At 42.6% G+C, this 18,606-nt stretch overlaps 2 protein-coding genes across 2 annotated transcripts in view; both read right to left on the reverse strand.

Annotated features, from left to right (window-relative positions):
* Positions 1–13,897: 13,897 nt before the first annotated feature.
* The window catches only part of LOC125705801 (uncharacterized protein K02A2.6-like), a 135,283-nt gene continuing 130,574 nt past the window's right edge, over positions 13,898–18,606 (reverse strand). The window contains exon 2 of the mRNA XM_048972059.1: positions 13,898–14,106. The gene's annotated coding sequence lies outside the window, so the exon portion shown is untranslated. The remainder of the gene's footprint in view (positions 14,107–18,606) is intronic.
* Positions 14,114–17,466, reverse strand: LOC125705803 (uncharacterized protein K02A2.6-like). Its single transcript, XM_048972061.1, has one exon. The coding sequence runs from the start codon at positions 16,337–16,339 to the stop codon at positions 14,141–14,143; it is 2,199 nt and encodes a 732-aa protein (XP_048828018.1). The 5' UTR covers positions 16,340–17,466; the 3' UTR covers positions 14,114–14,140.

An 18,606-nucleotide genomic window follows, 5' to 3' on the forward strand; every position in this document is an offset into this window, starting at 1 on the left:
GTTCTTGGTATCATTTAAAAGCAGGATTGTGGGGCATTAATTACTTGTATGACTTGCCAGTGTGAGCTATTCTCTAGCTTCAAGACAGGCCTGAAAGTAGTCCCTATTTTATGGATTGCACTATTACTGAAAACTAGCCCAAACATTTTAGGGTTTTTCATCAAAACCTCTGAGAGAGAGGAACAATACCGGTTCCATCAAATTGACAGGTCAGGTCAAAAGGTCACTTGTGGGCGGGGCTTGTGTAGGCGGGGTTGTGGTGGTACGATGTGACGTCACGGGAGTTGGATTTATTTATTATCCATCCATCCATCCATTTTCCAAACCGCTTATCCTATTGGGTCGCGGGGGGTCCGGAGCCTATCCCGGAAGCAATGGGCACGAGGCTGGGAACAACCCAGGACGGGGGTCCCGCCCACCCTGCCCCCTGGCTCGCCCTCCGTCGCCTGCGCTGGGGCTCGGGGGGCGCCTGCGGTTCCTGGCCCTCCGGGTCGGCTGTCGCCTGCGGGTCCCCCTCCGATGCCTCGTCGCCCTGCCTCGCTCCCCCCTCCAGTGCCTGGTTGGTCGCCTGGGGGCTCCCCGACGGCGGCTCCTCGGTCGCCTGCGGGGCCCCTACCTTCGGCCCGTCGGAGGACGTCGCCGCCTGCGGCGGCTCCCCCCCTCACCTTGCCTTCGCCCTGGCCCCTTCCAGCTCCCTCGTCCCCTTCCCTGGTGCTCCCTCCTGCTCCCTCCCTGGCCCCTCCGCGGGTCCCTCGCCCTGTCTCCTCGGCCCCTCCGAGGTCCCCTCTGGCTCCGGCCTCCCGGCCGCCTGCGGCCCCTCCGGCTGCCACCCGTCGCCCGCTGGGTTTCCCTCGGGCTCCCCTCTGTTCCCCCTCCTTGTCTCCCTTCGCTCCTCCCTTTGTCCCTTCGGTCCTCTCTCCTCCTTCCGCCTTTGTCCCGCCTCTCTCTGCTCCCTCTGGCTCTGTTCCTCCAGTCTTTGCTGCCCGTCCTCTTCTGTGCCCTCCATTCACTCCTGGCCCTTGTGTCCCGCCTGTTCCTTCTGTGTCCCCTCTCTTTCTCTGTCGGTCCGTGTTCCCCGTCCTCTGTCAGGTTTTGTCCCTGGTCCTGTCTTTGTGCCTGTTCTGTCTCTCTGTTTAATTCCCGGTCTCCTGTTCATGGTTTTGGGTTTTGTTTTTCAGGTCTTGGTCCCCTCGTCCTGTTCGTCGCCTCCTCCTGGGCGCGCCCGGTGAAGCGCGCCTTTGGGGGGGGGCTCTGTCATGCCCGGCTCGTCCGCTCCTTGTGTGTGCCACACCCCCTGCCTTCCCACGTGTATTTCCCTGATTGTACCCCGCTGTATCTTTGACTTTGATTAGTCTTGTCTGGTTTTAAGTCCTGGTCTTACCTGTTAGCATTGTCCGTCATTGATGTTTGTTTGCGTGAGATCCCCGTTATCATCATTAAATCCCTGGTTTTTCCCCGAGTTCACGCGTTTGCCTGCTACTTACTCGCCGCACCTGCACGATCGCCTGTCTGCACCTGACCGATCGTGACAAATAGCATGAGGCTATTTATTTTATTTAATAAAAAGACAATGTATAGACTTGTTCTATAGGAAAAGTAACCTTAAGAACATAAGAAATTTACAAACGAGAGGAAGTCATCCGCCCCATCAAGCACTTTTGGGGAAAACTTACCTAATAGCTCAGAGTTTTTAAAATCTTATCTAGCTCTGATATAAAGGAACCCAGGGATTTAGCTTGTGCTACACTAGTCGGAAGACTATTCCATAATCTAACTACACACTGTGCAAAGAAGTGCTTCCTCAAATTCGTTTTAAAATGTTCTCCCGCTCAATTCCACTTATGGCCACGAGTTCTTGTATTTAAACTAATATTGAAATAGCCATTTGGCTGAACAGCATCCAGACCTGTTAGAGAACTGGGGCTCTGAACCCAGTCTGGATTAAAATAGAATTAACCATGTATCTCATTATAATATTGGGATCATTTATTCTCTTCAGAGGCCTCCATAGAATAATGCATTGTGGAGAGCAATATCTGCAGGGGACCAAAGACATATAGGGAGGCTCTGTGCGTCCCATATTGACGCAGGCTGTGGTGACAGTTGCTAGGCAAAGGAGAACAACATGGTGTACCAGATAAGGCGAAATTTCCCAAAAGTGGAAATGTACGGACAGAGCAGAAGGTATACATTAAATCACGATTATATATATATATATATATATATATATATCATTATAAATTAGAACTATAAGTGATTGTTAATTACCGTTAACTAATTTCCTGTATAATCTTTCTCCCCTTTAATGGCAAAAATAATTGTATGTCAGCAGGCCAATCAGTGGATTGGCCGCGGACAGGGGTGGGAATCCCCAAGCTGGAAGACTGTACTGCGTCATGTTAACATTAGCTAGCTAGTTAGCATGGATACAGAGTGCACCGGACTAAAACTATAAAGGACGAAAGGTGCGTGATGACGTTAGCATTACGTTAAATGACAACTTTACCAGCTACTTACCAGAATCCTCTCCTATACGGTCGCCGAATGACAGCAGGCAGAAGGCGGCGCGTTTTTCAGAAACACACCGGAGTTAAACTTACGCCGCGTTATTTACAGGCACTTCTAACACCAACATTAGCAGCAGCCATTAACCCATACTGTAGGTGGTAGTAACACTGAAATGACTCTTTCTGCGTCAAAATAAGGTAACACTGTGATTTTGATCATTTATTGTTTTTCTTTACTTAACCGTACCTTCCTCCCATTCCTCCGTCTCTGCTTATTGACATTTAGGAGAGTGTCAGATATAAATTAACGATGCAAAATTATCAAACACTTAAGAGACAGACACAACACTGAAGAGATGACAAAGATACAGTTTGAAAAGTAAATATATGTTTTATTGTAAATCTATCTTAACTTAGCCTATCTTATACGTTAACAGCCTATCTTATCATATGTTAACCTATCTTATATTTTAACTTAGCCTATATTATTATATTTTAACTTAGCCAATCTTATGATATTTTAACTTAGCCTGTCTTATCATATAAGAACATAAGAACATAAGAACTATACAAACGAGAGGAGGCCATTCGGCCCATCAAGCTCGCTTGGGGAGAACTAAACTAATAGCTCAGAGTCGTTAAAATCTTATCTAGCTCTGATTTAAAGGAACCCAAGGATTCAGCTTGCACTACATTATCAGGAAGGCTATTCCATACTCTGACTACACGCTGCGTAAAGAAGTGCTTCCTTAAATCCAGCTTGAAATGTTCTCCCGCTAATTTCCACCTATGGCCACGAGTTCGTGTATTTAAACTAATGCTGAAGTAACTATTTGGTTGAACAGCATCCAAACCTGTTAGAATCTTATATACCTGGATCATGTCCCCCCTCAATCTCCTTTGCTTGAGACTGAACAGATTTAGCTCAAGTAACCGTTCCTCGTATGACATTCCTCTAAGACCAGGAATCATTTTTGTGGCCCTACGCTGCACCTTTTCTAAGGCCACAATGTCCTTTTTAAGATATGGTGACCAAACCTGCACACAATATTCTAGGTGAGGTCTCACCAAGGAATTGTATAATCTTAGCATTACCTCCCTTGACTTAAACTCCACACACCTGGAGATATACCCCAACATCCTATTGGCCTTTTTTATTGCTTCCCCACACTGGCGTGAATGGGACATGGAAGCATCAACATACACACCAAGGTCTTTCTCATGATCAGCTACCTTTATTTCAGTGACACCCATGAAATACCTGTACTTTATATTTCTGCTCCCTAGATGGAGTACCTTACATTTATCGACGTTAAATTTCATCTGCCAGGTATCGGCCCAGTCACTAATTAAATCAAGATCCCGCTGTAGCTGCTGAGCCACTAATTCAGTATCTGCTACACCACCCACCTTGGTGTCATCTGCAAATTTCACCAGTTTACTGTATATATTGGTATCCATATCATTTATGTAAATTAGGAACAATAGTGGTCCTAAAATCGAACCCTGCGGTACCCCACTGTGACATTGTGCCTCTTATAACTACTCGCTGTTTCCTATCTGTTAACCAGTTATCAATCCAGGTCGCTACGGTACCTAAAATACCAGTCGCTTTGAGTTTAAGTAGGAGCCTCTTGTGGGGGACAACATCAAAAGCCTTTTGGAAATCCTTCTTATCATCAACTTCCTGAGTAGCTTCCTCAAAAAACTCCAACAGATTTGTTAAACAGGATCTACCTCTCCTAAATCCATGCTGGCTATCCCGCAAAATGTTATTGGAGTCCAGGTAATCTATCATTTTCTCTTTGATTAAAGCCTCCATAACTTTACCAGTTATACAAGTTAGACTGATTGGCCTATAGTTAGACAAATTACTTCTATCCCCTTTTTTGAAAATAGGCGTTATGAAGGCGTGCTTCCAATCAGAAGGTACCACACCTTCAGATAAGGATTTTTGAAACAGTAAAGTTAAGGGTCGGCAAATAATATCCCTCATCTCTTTTAACACTATAGGTAAGATGCCATCAGGGCCCTGTGATTTATTTATTTTGAGCTTAGCTAGGCTTTGCAAAACATCTGCTTCAGTTATATATATATTAGCTATAGACAATGCTGGATAGGTAATAACTGGTAAATTACTAAGGTCCTCAACAGTGAATACCCGTGCAAAACTATCATTGAACTCATTTGCTATATCAATGTCGTTTACTATTATAAGACCCTTACTATCCTGCAGATTAGTAATTTCAGGTTTTAGAGCTCTTTTAGAGTTAAAATACTGGAAGAAACTTTTAACGTCATCCTTAGCTTCCAATGCAACCATCCTTTCGACATTTCTTTTAGCTCGTCTAATATCATTTTTTAACTCAGCCTGTAGACTTAGATATTCCTGCTTAATTCTGTCATCATCAGTTATTTTCCATTGCTGGAACAAAGCCCTTTTCCTCCTTACTTTATGCTTTATTTCCCTAGTAAACCACCTAGGTTGCAATTTCCTAGATTTATTCTTGCTGGAAACAGGTATGAAGTCCTCTTGCACTTGCAATAATGTGCTTTTAAAAAATTCCCAGGCCTCTTCAACAGTTTTGTTATTTAACTCCATCCAGTTCACAGTTTCTAGTTTTAGTCTCATACACTTAAAGTCAGCCTTCCTAACATTATATATTTTTGATTTGGACTTAGCTCTTCGAACACTAAACTTAACCTCAAATTTGACCATGTTATGATCGCTACTGTCAAGTGGTTCTAAAACGTCTAATTTACCAATCCTGTCCTGGTTATTAGAGAGAACAAGATCAAGAATGGCATCTCCCCTGGTAGGGGTGTTAACAAACTGAGTAAAAAAACAATCCTGTACTAATTCCACCATTTCCAGTTCATTTTCTGAAGAGCCAGTGACAATGTCCCACTGCATTCCTGGTAGATTAAAATCACCCATAACTACCACATCATTTTTATTGCTCATAGTCCTAATCTCACTGTATAACAATCTGCTTTCCTCAGCAGCTATATTAGGTGTTCTGTAACAAACACCGACAATTAGGCTATTTGAGTTTTTAGCATCTAATTTTACCCATATTGCTTCCGTAGTTTTATTTATATCAGTAAGTTCCCTTGCCTGCAAGTTTTCCTTTACATATACTGCAACACCACCTCCCTTTTTTCCTATACGATCCTTACGGAACAACGTGTAACCATCCATATTATATTCTTGTCCATCCTTTTCACTCAACCACGTTTCAGTTATTCCTATAATATCATAAGAGTCCGATGAGATAAAAGCCTCTAAATCATGAATTTTATTCCTAATACTTCTGGCGTTTAAGTACAGACAACAAAGGGTAGGCCTATTACGGTGCCCACTTACAATATGATTATTTGGGGCTTTCCGTTTCCCCCCACTGACATAGTTAACTAACCTCCCTGCCCCCCCAGTCCCTAGTTTAAACATTCCTCAACGACTCTACACATACGCCTCCCCAATACACTGGTTCCCCTCTGGTTCAGGTGCAACCCATCCGGCTTGAACAGGTCCCACCTGTTCCAGAAGGTTCTCCAATGCCCATAAACCTAAACCCCTCTTTCCTACACCATCCTTTTAGCCACGCATTTAATTTCCTTATCTCAGCTAACTTAGCCTGACTTGCACGTGGCACGGGGAGTATTTCAGAGAATACCACCGTGGACGTTCTGCTTCTAAGCTTATTGGCGACTTCTATAAATTTATCCTGCAGAACAGCCCTTCTACCCTTGCCTATGTCGTTGGTGCCAACATGCACCACGACAACTGGATCCACCCCAGCTGGGGCCAAAAGCTTATCCACACGATCTGGAAGGTCTCCTACCTGGGCACCAGGCAGGCAAGACACCGTACGGGACCCTCTATCACGCGTGCACACATAACTGTCTACTCCCCTAATAATGGAATCCCCCACTACCACAACCTCCCTCTTCCTGGGGGGAGGGGGCTCCTCAGTGCCCAAGGGCCCACCTGCCTCCCCAGTCCGTTCCGGCTCTAAAGCTGGAAGAACCTGAAACCTGTTCGACACAGTCACCTCAGGTGATGCCGCCTCTGCAACGTGTGTACGCCCTTTCCTGCGTCTCTCGACCTCTCTGCTCTTCATTCTCCCCCCTCCCGGCTAGTGGCGTACACACCTTCTCCCTAAAAGGCGTATTAACTTGCTCCTCTAACTCACTGTTGCATTGGATGAGAGCCAGTTGCTCCTCAAGGTCGCGAACCTTGACCATGAGCGAGTCCACTAGCTTACATCGCTCGCAGATGAAGTCCGACTGGACACTAACGTCCAGAAGGGCAAACATGTTGCAAACGCCACACTGAGCCGGCCCCATAATTAACTAACTCACTATGACCCCGTACTCCCAGCCCAGTAAATTTATATAGCGTATTTAACTTTAAAGATTAATTAGCGTACCGTTAAATGCAATAAAGTGCCGAGTACACTAAAATAAGTTACTTGGGTTGAAACGGAACTTAATTATTATTTTTATTTAAAATTTTAAATCCGATAAATTTACTACTACTTACCAAAAGAACTTCTGCCTGAACCAAGTATGAACTAAAAACAAAACGAAATCGAAATTGCTCTTGGGAGGTCGAAAAACCACAAAAACCCCCTCACAGCAGGCTACTGCCGGAGCGGGGAAAAAAGTGGAAAATGTCCTCCCGGCCCCGACTGGCGACCGAGCAAAGCTCAGGAGCAACTGTCCTTTTCTGGCGCTGAGTAACGTTACCGACGTTAGATATTATTAGCTATTTCGCCCCGCCGGTGTTTTTTATGGAGTTAAACGCGAACAGAAAACGCAGCTCACTGCCCGTAACAATCGCGCTGTTAATAAACAGACAGGACAGACAAGCACTCACGCCGACCAAAATAAGAACAATAAATAGAAATAACACAGCCACCCACTAAACAATTAAAGCACACAAACACTCAGAAAATACGTTCCAAACACCCCAAAAACAATCACAAACAATCCCAAAACAATCGCCGCAGCTCAACACCACTCTCTCGCAGTATCCCAGCAATCTCTCGCAGCAATCCCAGGATGCCTCAGGATTCCATGTTAACTTAACCTATCTTATTATGTTTTAATTTATCTTATCTTAATCTATTTCATCTAAGCCTCTTATCCGATCCTATCTTATCCGATCCTATCTTATCCTATCCTATCTTATATCTATAATAATCCTTAAACAACATCTGTATTATCCCTCTGTCCCCGGCCATAACCCACAAGTCCATCACCAATGTCTCTGCAGTCAGTCCTCCTTCTCCGGCCATAACCCATGAGTCCGTGCATTCGTTGCAGGAGTTGCTGCTCGGCGGATTGCTGACGCTGCCCCTGGCCTCTCTCTGCTCGCAGGGCGCAGGAGCCGTTGCTGTCCGGACGACGGAGGAACTTCAGCTGTGGCCTCCTCCTCGTCGCTCCTTCTTCACAAAATCAGAATGGCTCAATGGCTTTGAATATGTCAGTCCAGAACTCAGATAATCGAGAGAGCAGAGCCAAACATAGTTCTATCTCCTCTAACCCTCTAACAAACCTGTTCGACATTCCACCATCCGATACCATGCACCCCTTACTGTCCAGGCACTTCATTCTTTTAAAATATACATCTTGAAATGTTACAAATTTCATTGCAGGGGTCATCCCCTCGAGTACTTAAACACTCCACACAGTCTCCTATAGTGTAAGAACAAAGCTGTTAATATCTTTTCTTTAAAATTTACAAGTCTATTTTGTCGGTTTTTTCACAATAAGACTCATGAACGACTAAGTTAATATGTTTTGGGGTCTGAATACACATAACGATCCTATACTTTCACTGACCTAAAGTTAAACTCTAAAGCCCCTGACCCCCGATGTGTGTGTGTTTGTGCACATGAGCATGAACAACCATGTACTGGAAAAAAAAAAACGTATTTATTAAAATAACTAAGGCTTTATTCTGTCAAAATTCTTAAAAAATAAGGACCAACGGTTAAATGGGGCACTATAGTCACTCTCTAGTCCCCCTGCATATTGGATGACCGCTGTCACTGTTGAATCTGTACTATGTTTCATTAACTATCAAGCAGGCTGCATCTCAGTTACCATTGTCAACTTAACATGGTACTCCATCTAGCATCTCAAATCATGCTTGTAGACGCTATAAGCTGGGGCCGTGGGGTACCTTGTAGGATGTCTTTATTAAAATAACTAAGACCTTATTCTTTAAAGTTTTAAATGTGTATTTGATGCATGATGCTAAATACTTACTAGTTCCTATTAAAGCTTACTAGTTCTTATTAAATGTAATTAAATAATCATGGCCATCTTCTTTAAAATAACAAAAATGTATCCTAAATTCTTACACCCTTGCCTGATTCCACAGTTCCTACATCCCCCTACACTTCCATGACTTGTGAGATAAGAAAAGCAGACTTCTGTCTGCCTGGTCGATCATTTCTAGCCGCTACTTAGGTTCTTCCTCAAATCTTGTTGCCTAAATGACTTATATCACAATCATACTAATTTAAAATTGCGCTCTAACAGAGCGATCCTTACACATTTTAATAAAAAACGTAAACTATATGTGTCTGATGTTTTTTTGATTGAGCAAACTCTAAAAGCCCACCTTTGGTTGTGTGCTTGTGAGCATGCTTGGGGCTTTGCTGTGTGTGTGTGTGTCTGTGTGTGTAGATTGTTCATCTTGCGTCCAAAGTTAAGGTTATATTTTATACTACTTTAAAATAACACATTTTTGTTTGACTGCTAAAGTTTTTATACAATTAAACATTAACAAAAGCCGTTAATGTCTTTTCTTTAAAATGTACATGTCTATTTTGCGTGGTTTTTCACAATAAGACTCATGAACGACTAAGTTAATATGTTTTGGGGCCTGTATACACATCGCGGACCTATACTTTCACTGACCTAAAGTTAAACTCTAAAGCCCCTGACCACCGGTGTGTGTGTGTGTTTGTGCACATGAGCATGAATACACATTTACTGAAAAAACATATTTATTAAAATAACTAAGGCTTTATTCTGTCAAAAAATAAATTAAATAATGACAACAGATAAACGGATCGTTATAGTCAATCTGTAGTCTCCCTGCATAGTGACACTGTTGAATTTGAACTGTGTTTCATTAACTATCAAACAGGCTGCAGCCCCGTTACCGTTGTCAACTTAGCATTGTACTCCAGCAAGCATCTCAGATCAAGCTTGTAGATTATATAAGCTGGGGTCGTGGGCACCTTGTAGCATGTCTTTATTAAAATAACTAAGACCTTATTCTTTAATGTTTTTAATGTGTATTTGCAACATGGTACTAAATGCAGCTTACTGGTTCCTATTAAAAGTAATTAAATAATCATGTACACCTTCTTTAAAATAACAAAACTATATCCTAAATTCTTACACCCTTGCCTGATTCCACAGTTCATTAAGACAAACAGTTAATGTCTTTTCTTTAAAATTTACAAGTCTATTTCTGTCTGTTTTTCGCGATAAGTTAGTAAACGACTAAGTTAGGGTGCTTTGGGGTTTGGTCACACATTGCGATCAGCAACCTAAAGTTAAACTCTAAAGCCCCCCGACCTCCGGTGTGTGTGTGTGTGTTTGTGTGCATGCGCGTGAATAAACATTTACTGAAAAACGTATTTATTAAAATAACTAAGACTTTATTCTTTCAAAGTTTTTAAAAATGTGTTTTGATGCATGTCACTAAATGCTGCTTAATAGTACCTAACCGGGGTTGCTCCCCCCAGAGAGAGTTGCTAGTCCATATCATTTCTCACTTAAAACATGACAGGGCTTTTGGCGTTGGAAAATAACGCATTTACTTAAAATAACACATTGACAAACACAACAAATGTTTTTATCCCTTAAATTATTAAAATAACTAAGGTATTAGTCTAACAAAGTTTTTTAAATGTTTTTGAAGTACGTAGCTAAATACCGCTCACTAGTTCCTGCATCTATTAAATTAATAATGCGCTGGGTGTGTTTTATTGAAAATAAAACTAACAAAATACAACTAAATTATTTTATTAATTAAATCTTATTGGCTTAAAACTTTATACTAATTTGTCATACCCCCGTTTAAGTTACGGCACTTTACCCTGCTGATTAAGCAATTGAAGTTAGATACTTCATCCAGCCCCACAGGCCCGCAGCGGGGCGCCCGGGGCTATGCTAGAGTCCCAGAGCTGTGGTGTTAGACATCGACTTTTATTTCAATTAGACATTTATTCGTAAATAGTATAAAATAATATAACTGATTAACAAATCGACGTAATGTGCTTTCTGCCGCGGCGTGAATGCTGTCTGTCTGCTTGTCACACTCGGGACCAGCGGTTAAACGAGATGTTACACGCACTCTGCAACAATTTGTCAATTGACGCTTCCTTCACATAGGCTTATCGCTCTCGCGCCTACGACCCGTTTCCCACTGCCGCGGACATTAGCTGATCGACATGTCTAGACATACAATGCGCATAAATCCCCCCTAAAAACAGGATTGCTGTGTTTTTACCGTTATAAAATAGGACATTTTGTTAAAAAATAAACCGTTAACAATACACAACTACTGCTTTTACCATTCAAAACTGCCCGACTCTCTTTCCTCTCTAGCTAGAAAAGCTCGACGCGTCCGGTGACCCCTTAAAATTATTATGCCTTAAAACGTATTTAAAATGTCGCATTGATAAATTCATATAATGTATTTTATTCTTTTAACGACTACTGATTCCAATTTGGTGCCATATGCTTTTCTCTTGTAGGCCGTAGGATAGCTCTTTTTCTACCGGCTTTAGGCCGTGGTACGTCTGGGCTATTATGCTTAAATTCTTTATTAATTAATGTTGGCTATGTGCTTTATAACACATTTTATACTTCTTTTACACACGTTTACTTGTTGTATACACACTTTAAAGTTCCGAAAACGACTTGCCTCAGCTGTTTTCAATAAAAGACAGTGGTGTGTGGGTATCGTGGCTGCACGCACAAGCGCGACATGGAGAGTTATTTTAACAAGGATCGCCAGCGTTATTCCTTGATTCTTGTTGTCGAAATGCTTAAGATGTTTTATTTTAAATAACACATTAGCCGAAAAGAGTTTCATTGCTTAAAAACGATGAGGTTAAAGAGGCTTATTTGAAATAAAAGATCAGCATGTGTTGTCATACATCTTTTCAAGTTCTGGTTATACCTTTTGATTAACCATACGTAGATAAATTTAGCTAAGCAATCCGGGGGGTTAGAGATCGACTTTTATTTAAATTAGAAATAGATAGAAATAAGCATATAAAATATAGAATTGGTGTGCATTCTGCCAGAATGGCGGCATACTTCTCACAATCCAGGCCAACGGTTCGCATCACGACAACAATTTCCGCTGGTAGCCATTTGACAACTGCTTCACGCAACGAGCTGGCTCAATAAAGGAAATGATGTGTGGATCTACGCGCGTGCGCCACACGAGAGTGAGAGCATGCATTCGTTTAAACAAGAATTAACCGCATTATTTCCTGATTATTGCTATCGAAAATGCTCAGAGCGCTTTACTTTATTATTCACATTGACAGAAAAGTGCCTCATTACTTAAAAACATTACGGTTATAGGGGTTTTATTTGCTAAAACAGGCGCTCCGCCGGCGTAGCCATTTTGAAAGGGGCGTCGTCGTGGGTGCGCATGCGCCAAACACCGGACTAGCGATCGTCCATTCCGACCCGCGTTGTTCAAACAGAGTAGTAGCATATGGCAGGTCTCTGGGATCGTTTCGTCCTATTTCTTCTAAAAGTTTGCCGCTTACATGCTTTCTCAAACCTGGTAAATATAACTAAAGTCTTTCGTGTTGGTTAAATGTAATGAGTGCTCGCTTCTTTTAAAACGACGGGGCTGTATGTTCATAGGTTTCGCTTGCACTTGTTTAAATTTGCTCTTCTGCTGCTGCTTTCGGGCATGTTTGTTTAAATTCACACTGCTTTTCTTTTAAAATAACACTAAGGGTTTTCTTCTTTTGGTGCTTTCTTCTTTAAAACATTTTGGTGCCTTCTTTTAAAATACGCCGCGGCGCTTACTAACAACACGCGGCTACGGGCCGGACGGACGCCCCCGCTGAACGTGTATGCGCTAGCTTGCCATCATCCTGTTCTATGTTTTATTATTCCTTAAAAACGTAATTAAAAAGCACATTAATAAAATACATGTAATGTATTTTTATTCTATTAAAGTTTAATCTCCCAAACCCCCCTATCGGCAGCACGTGGCATAAGCATGTATTGATACCATATATGTACATAACGGCAGTCTCCCAAAACCATTTCGCCCCCTATCGGCAAAACGTGGCATAAGCATGTATTGATACCATATATGGGCATAAACTCTCGACCAATCAGAATCAAGGATAAGCCACTTCCTCTTATGACGTCAGAAGCGGAGAATTAAGCTCCGCCCAAGGTACCACCTAACCTTTTTTTTGTGGAGGTTGTACAAGTAGTTATGAGAATTTCATTTCTGATCTGAGAAATGTACCAAAGCGACCGAGAAAACCTGTAATATTGTTCTGCTGTACACTAGAGTAAATGCATGGGCTGGACTATTCACAGTCCCATAGAACTTAACTGGAGTGATATATTGTCTACTCAGCCATTTATACTGAAGCAGTCTCAGATGAGCGTTCATTGTCTGAGTTTGGCCTTTTAAACATACTGTTTGCCATTCTTCCTCAGTTATAGTAACCTGCAGGTCAGATCGCCATGCATGAAGTCTGTCCTTAAATGATTCTTTAGATTTGGCCACAAATTGTTTATATAATAAGGAAATTTGGCCCCTACCTTTCAAACATTTAAGTGTAATATTTTCCAAAATAGAAAGAGGAGGCTCAACCCGGCTTTGGCCTTGTCTTGATTGAATAAAACTACGTAACTGCAAATATTTGAAAAAGTGTTTTTGCGGAATTCCATCTTACTAATACCTTGAGTTGACCAGATTTTAAAACCTGGATCAGCTCTACCAGGACGGAAATTCTCATTACCAAAGATTGGTGAAAAGGATGAAAGTTGTGGTAATTCACCTAAATGAGTAAGAGCCTCAAACCAAACTGATATAGTATTTCTGGTATATGGATTTTTTATACACTTAATCAATTTTGTAACATATGCTGAATATAGATATAAATTCAAAGGAATTGAAATAGAGTGAGACTCTATAGATATCCAGGTTGGAGGGTGTTATGTATTAAGCACAACTATGTTCGGAATTAATTTTAAGCAGACAACTGGAAGGACACAAGACGCAGAATGGTAAAAAGAAATGTATATCTTTTATTTACGAACCAAACAAAACCCTACACGAGCCATCCACTCTCAGCTCCCGGCGGGAAGAGAACTGCGCCCCTCGTGGCACAGTATCAATGTACATATTGACCGGAACAACAGATAAAAGCCCACCACCAGGGGTTTATCAAAATATAAGTCTTCTTCTCCATTAACCTCTCTGTGTTGGAACACCACAGCTCCTCCCCTGTAAATTATAACCTCAACTTGAACCCATAACTTACATAGTACAACATTTTTTTTTTTTTTTTTGCTTTTTTTTTTTTTTACTTACTACTCATCGGCAGTTACAAGTTCAGTCTTTCAGGAGGACGTCTGTTTCTCACAGGACGGCTGCTGCGTTCCACAACCAGCGGTGGTGATGGTACTATGGGTTGTTCTTCTACCGTCTTTGACACAGGTTGTTCCCAATCACGGCCTGTAGTGAACTCATCAAAGTCCAGACCTGCATCTGCACCAGAGTCCACTTGTCTCTGTGCAGGATTTACCTTGGTACTCAACATCTGGTTTACATGTTTTTTCACACACTTTCCATCTACTTCAACATTGTACGTCACAGGACCCAACACTTCGCGTATGACACCATTCAACCATTTTTCCCCTCCCCTGTAATTCTTTACCAAAACTTGTTGACCCACAGAGAAAGACCTAACACGAGGAAGGTGTGGTTCTGTCTCAGTTTGCATTCTATGAGAAAACTCTGGTCTGAGAAGTGACAACCTCGTTCGCAACTGTCTTCTCAGAAACAGCTCAGCGGGTGTCTTGCCTGTTGTAGTGTGGGGCGTGTTCCTGTATCCAAAAAGAAAATTTGCTACACAATGCTCAAGCGTCATGCCTCCAAGTGCTCTATTCTTTGCAAGCGATTTCTTAAGATTCTGTACTAATCTCTCAGCTAAACCATTACTTGCAGGATGGTATGCAGGCGATTTAATGTGTTTCACTCCATTTCTAGTAAGGAATGTCTCAAACTCTTGTGAAACGAACTGAGGTCCGTTATCTGTTATCACTTCTTTTGGTGAGCCATAAGCTGCAAACAAAGTTCTCAGCACATCTATTGTTTTAGCTGATGTAGTAGTGTGCATGGGAATAACCTCGGGCCATCTAGCATAAGCGTCCATCACTACTAAGAACATCTGCTTGTGGTCCTCAGCAAAATCAATGTGTATTCTCTCCCATGGACTTGAAGACCATTTCCAAGTATGTACTCGTGCAGTAGCTGGCATACTACGCTGTTGTTGGCAAATACTGCACTCACTCACCTCACGTTCAATGCTCTCGTCTAATGTAGGCCACCAGAAGAAACTTCTGGCTAGGGATTTCATCTTAACTATCCCCCAGTGGTGTTCATGTAGTTCGGAGAGTAATCTCCCTCTCAATTTCTCAGGAACTACCACTCGTAAGCCCCATAAGAGACAATCATCTTCCACAGTTAGCTCATATTTTCTCTGAAAATAAGGCTTCAATGCCTCATCCTGCACATGTTTTGGCCAGCCGGTCAAAACCAGTTGCTTAACTACCTTCAAAACAGGATCTTTATCTGTCTCTTTGGCAATTTCTCTCGCCGTAATAGGCAATTCTTCCAGATATGCAACTCTGTATACTGGATTAGACACCACATCCATGCTAGGTTTCACAGGTAACCTTGATAAGGCATCAGCATTGCCATGCTGCTCTGACCTCTTGTATTGAATCTCATAGGTGTACGCTGCTAAAATTAGAGCCCATCTTTGCATTCTTGCTGCGGCCAGTGTTGGCACACCAGTTTTTGGCCCCAAGATTTTCAACAATGGCTTATGGTCGGTCACTAACAGAAATTTCCTACCATAAAGGTATTCATGGAACTTCATAACCCCAAAAACCAGACCAAGAGCCTCTTTCTCAATCTGTGAATAATTCTGCTCTGTTTTTGTCAACATTCTCGAAGCAAATGCAATCGGTCTCTCACTTCCATCATTCATTTTATGACTAATCACCGCACCAACTCCATAAGGAGAGGCATCACAGGCTAACATCAGCGGTAAGTCAGGGTCATAATGTACTAACAATTTGTCAGACTGAAGAGATTGTTTTGCCTTTTCAAATGCACTTTGACATTTCTCTGACCATTCCCAAACAACATCTTTGTGCAGCAGTGCTGTCATGGGCTGAATCAAGGTAGATAGATTGGAGATAAACTTCCCATAATAATTCAACAGTGCTAAGAATGACCTGAGTTCCGTCACATTTTTCGGAACTGCAGCTTTCTGGATAGCATCTGTCTTTTCTCCCATTGGGTGAATGCCCATAGCATCTATGACATGCCCCAAGTACGACACACTGCTCTTCATAAACTCACACTTCTCTCGTTTTACCCTGAGATTGGAAACTTCTAGCCTCCTAAGAACCTCTTCCAAGGTAGCTAGGTGTCTGTCTGTATCCTTTCCAGTCAGTAAGATATCATCTAAGTAGCAGATGACACCGTCCAGCCCTTGAAGTACTTGATCCATTATCTTTTGAAAAATTGCCGGAGCACTGGCAACACCATATGGTAGTCTATTGTAATGATATAAACCCTTGTGCGTGTTGATAGTGAGGTAACGCCTTGAGCCTGCACTTGCTGATAAGCTTGTGATAAGTCTAGTTTGGTAAATTGCTGACCTCCAGCTAATTTAGCAAATAGATCTTGAGTTCGGGGTAGTGGATACTGTTCCACATTCAACCAGGGATTTACAGTGACCTTGTAGTCCCCACATATACGTACACTGTCATCTTTTTTAGGTACACAGACTATGGGAGCTGCCCACTCACTATAGTTAGTTGGTGAAATTACCCCTTCAGCTTCTAATCTTGCCAGCTCTCTCTCTACAGCTTCTCTAAGTGCATAAGGCACATTTCTAGGCTTACAGAACTTAGGCACAGCATTTTCAGTTACTTTCAACCTTGCTTCGATGCCCTTGAGCTTTCCTAACTCAGGTTTGAATACTGCTGCATGTCTAGCACACACCTCATCCACTGTTTCAGCAGTCACTCGGTTGACTCTTGACCAGTCTAGTTTTAACTGGCTAATCCAGTCTCGACCCAACAATGCAGGACCCTTTCCTTTCACTACTAGTAGTTCTAGCTTTTTTGTGACCTCTTTGCATTTCACCTTTGCTGTGAATTTGCCTATCAGTTGCAATGATTCTTGGCTGTAAGTTTTCAGCACACAGTTAGCGAGGCTAAGTTTAACTGACTTAAACCTGCGTTGGTACAGACTTTCAGATATCACTGACGCAGCTGCGCCAGTGTCAACCTCCATTTTTACTCTGGCACCATTTACACTGACATATGCATAATAAGGTTTCACCACATCTGTACTGGAGTCCACTGCAAAAAGATCAACCCCACCTCTGTCAAAAAGCTGACCAGTGTCACTATTTTGAACATCAGCCATGCACCTGGATGGCACACAACCTTCTTCCGGGTTGTCTCGGAGCTGCAGCTTTCTACAGCCACGATTAGTGTATAGCGGGTGATCATTACGGCGCTGGGGAGCGTTGCAACCAGGGTCTCTCTCGCGCTGGGGAGCGTTGCAACTGTGACCTGTCCGCTGTTTGAGAACGCTGGCACCGTGACATGTCTCATGCTTGAGAGCGTTGCAATTTCCTTTGTTCTCTGTGTGCGCGGTCCCTTTTTTTACTCCTGCCATGCGTGAGCGGCATGCTTTCGCGATGTGTCCTCTTTTGTTACACTGGTGACACTCCACGTCCTTGAATCTGCACTCATCTGGTCTGTGTCCCTTACCACTGCAACGATAGCAAGGCTTCCCGCTAGCTGCAGGCTTTCTTGTCGCCTCACGCTGCTTCGTTTTAACTTGCTTATCCACCACATTAGCCTTGTAGGTTTTCTGTGAGAACTGCTGCACACTGTCTTTCGTTACTTCAAATGCAAGCGCCATGTCAACTGAAAGCGGCAACGTTAAGTCTTTAATGTGAGCTGCGCTGAGCAAACGATCTCTCAGTTCAGTGCTCTTAACCCCACACACGAACCTATCACGCAGTGCTTCGTCTAAAAATGTCCCAAACTTACATGTGGCAGCTAACTTTCTTAAATTAGCAATGTACTCACTTATGGTCTCGTTTTCCTTCTGACTTCTTCCATGAAACTTGCATCTTTCGGCGATGAAATTGGTTTTCGGAACGTAATGCTGTTGTAGCAGTCCCACCAAATCCTCATAACTTTTTTTAGAAGGCTTAGCAGGCGCGCTCAAATCCATCAACAAGCTATGCGCCCTTTTCCCTACCACAGTAAGAAAAACCGCCTTGGTTCTCTCCTCTTTGGTATCCAGGCCATTCGCTGCAAAGTACTGCTCTAGCCTTTGACGATAATTATCAAAACTTTCTTCACTTTCCTCGAAGTGGAAATCTTCTGGCTTCCCAAATGCCATTTTCTGCTCGACGGTCCTTTCACTCACCGAACGTCTCTGTGGCTCGTCTGGATTTTCTGCTGCGTCAGAGTCGCTTGACATGCTAACACTGTGTCTTCCAACTTAAAAAAATCCCATCCTCGTCGCCAAAACTGTTATGTATTAAGCACAACTATGTTCGGAATTAATTTTAAGCAGACAACTGGAAGGACACAAGACGCAGAATGGTAAAAAGAAATGTATATCTTTTATTTACGAACCAAACAAAACCCTACACGAGCCATCCACTCTCAGCTCCCGGCGGGAAGAGAACTGCGCCCCTCGTGGCACAGTATCAATGTACATATTGACCGGAACAACAGATAAAAC

The sequence above is a fragment of the Brienomyrus brachyistius genome, chromosome 13 (genome assembly GCF_023856365.1).
Source record: "Brienomyrus brachyistius isolate T26 chromosome 13, BBRACH_0.4, whole genome shotgun sequence".
Classification (NCBI taxonomy): domain Eukaryota; kingdom Metazoa; phylum Chordata; class Actinopteri; order Osteoglossiformes; family Mormyridae; genus Brienomyrus; species Brienomyrus brachyistius.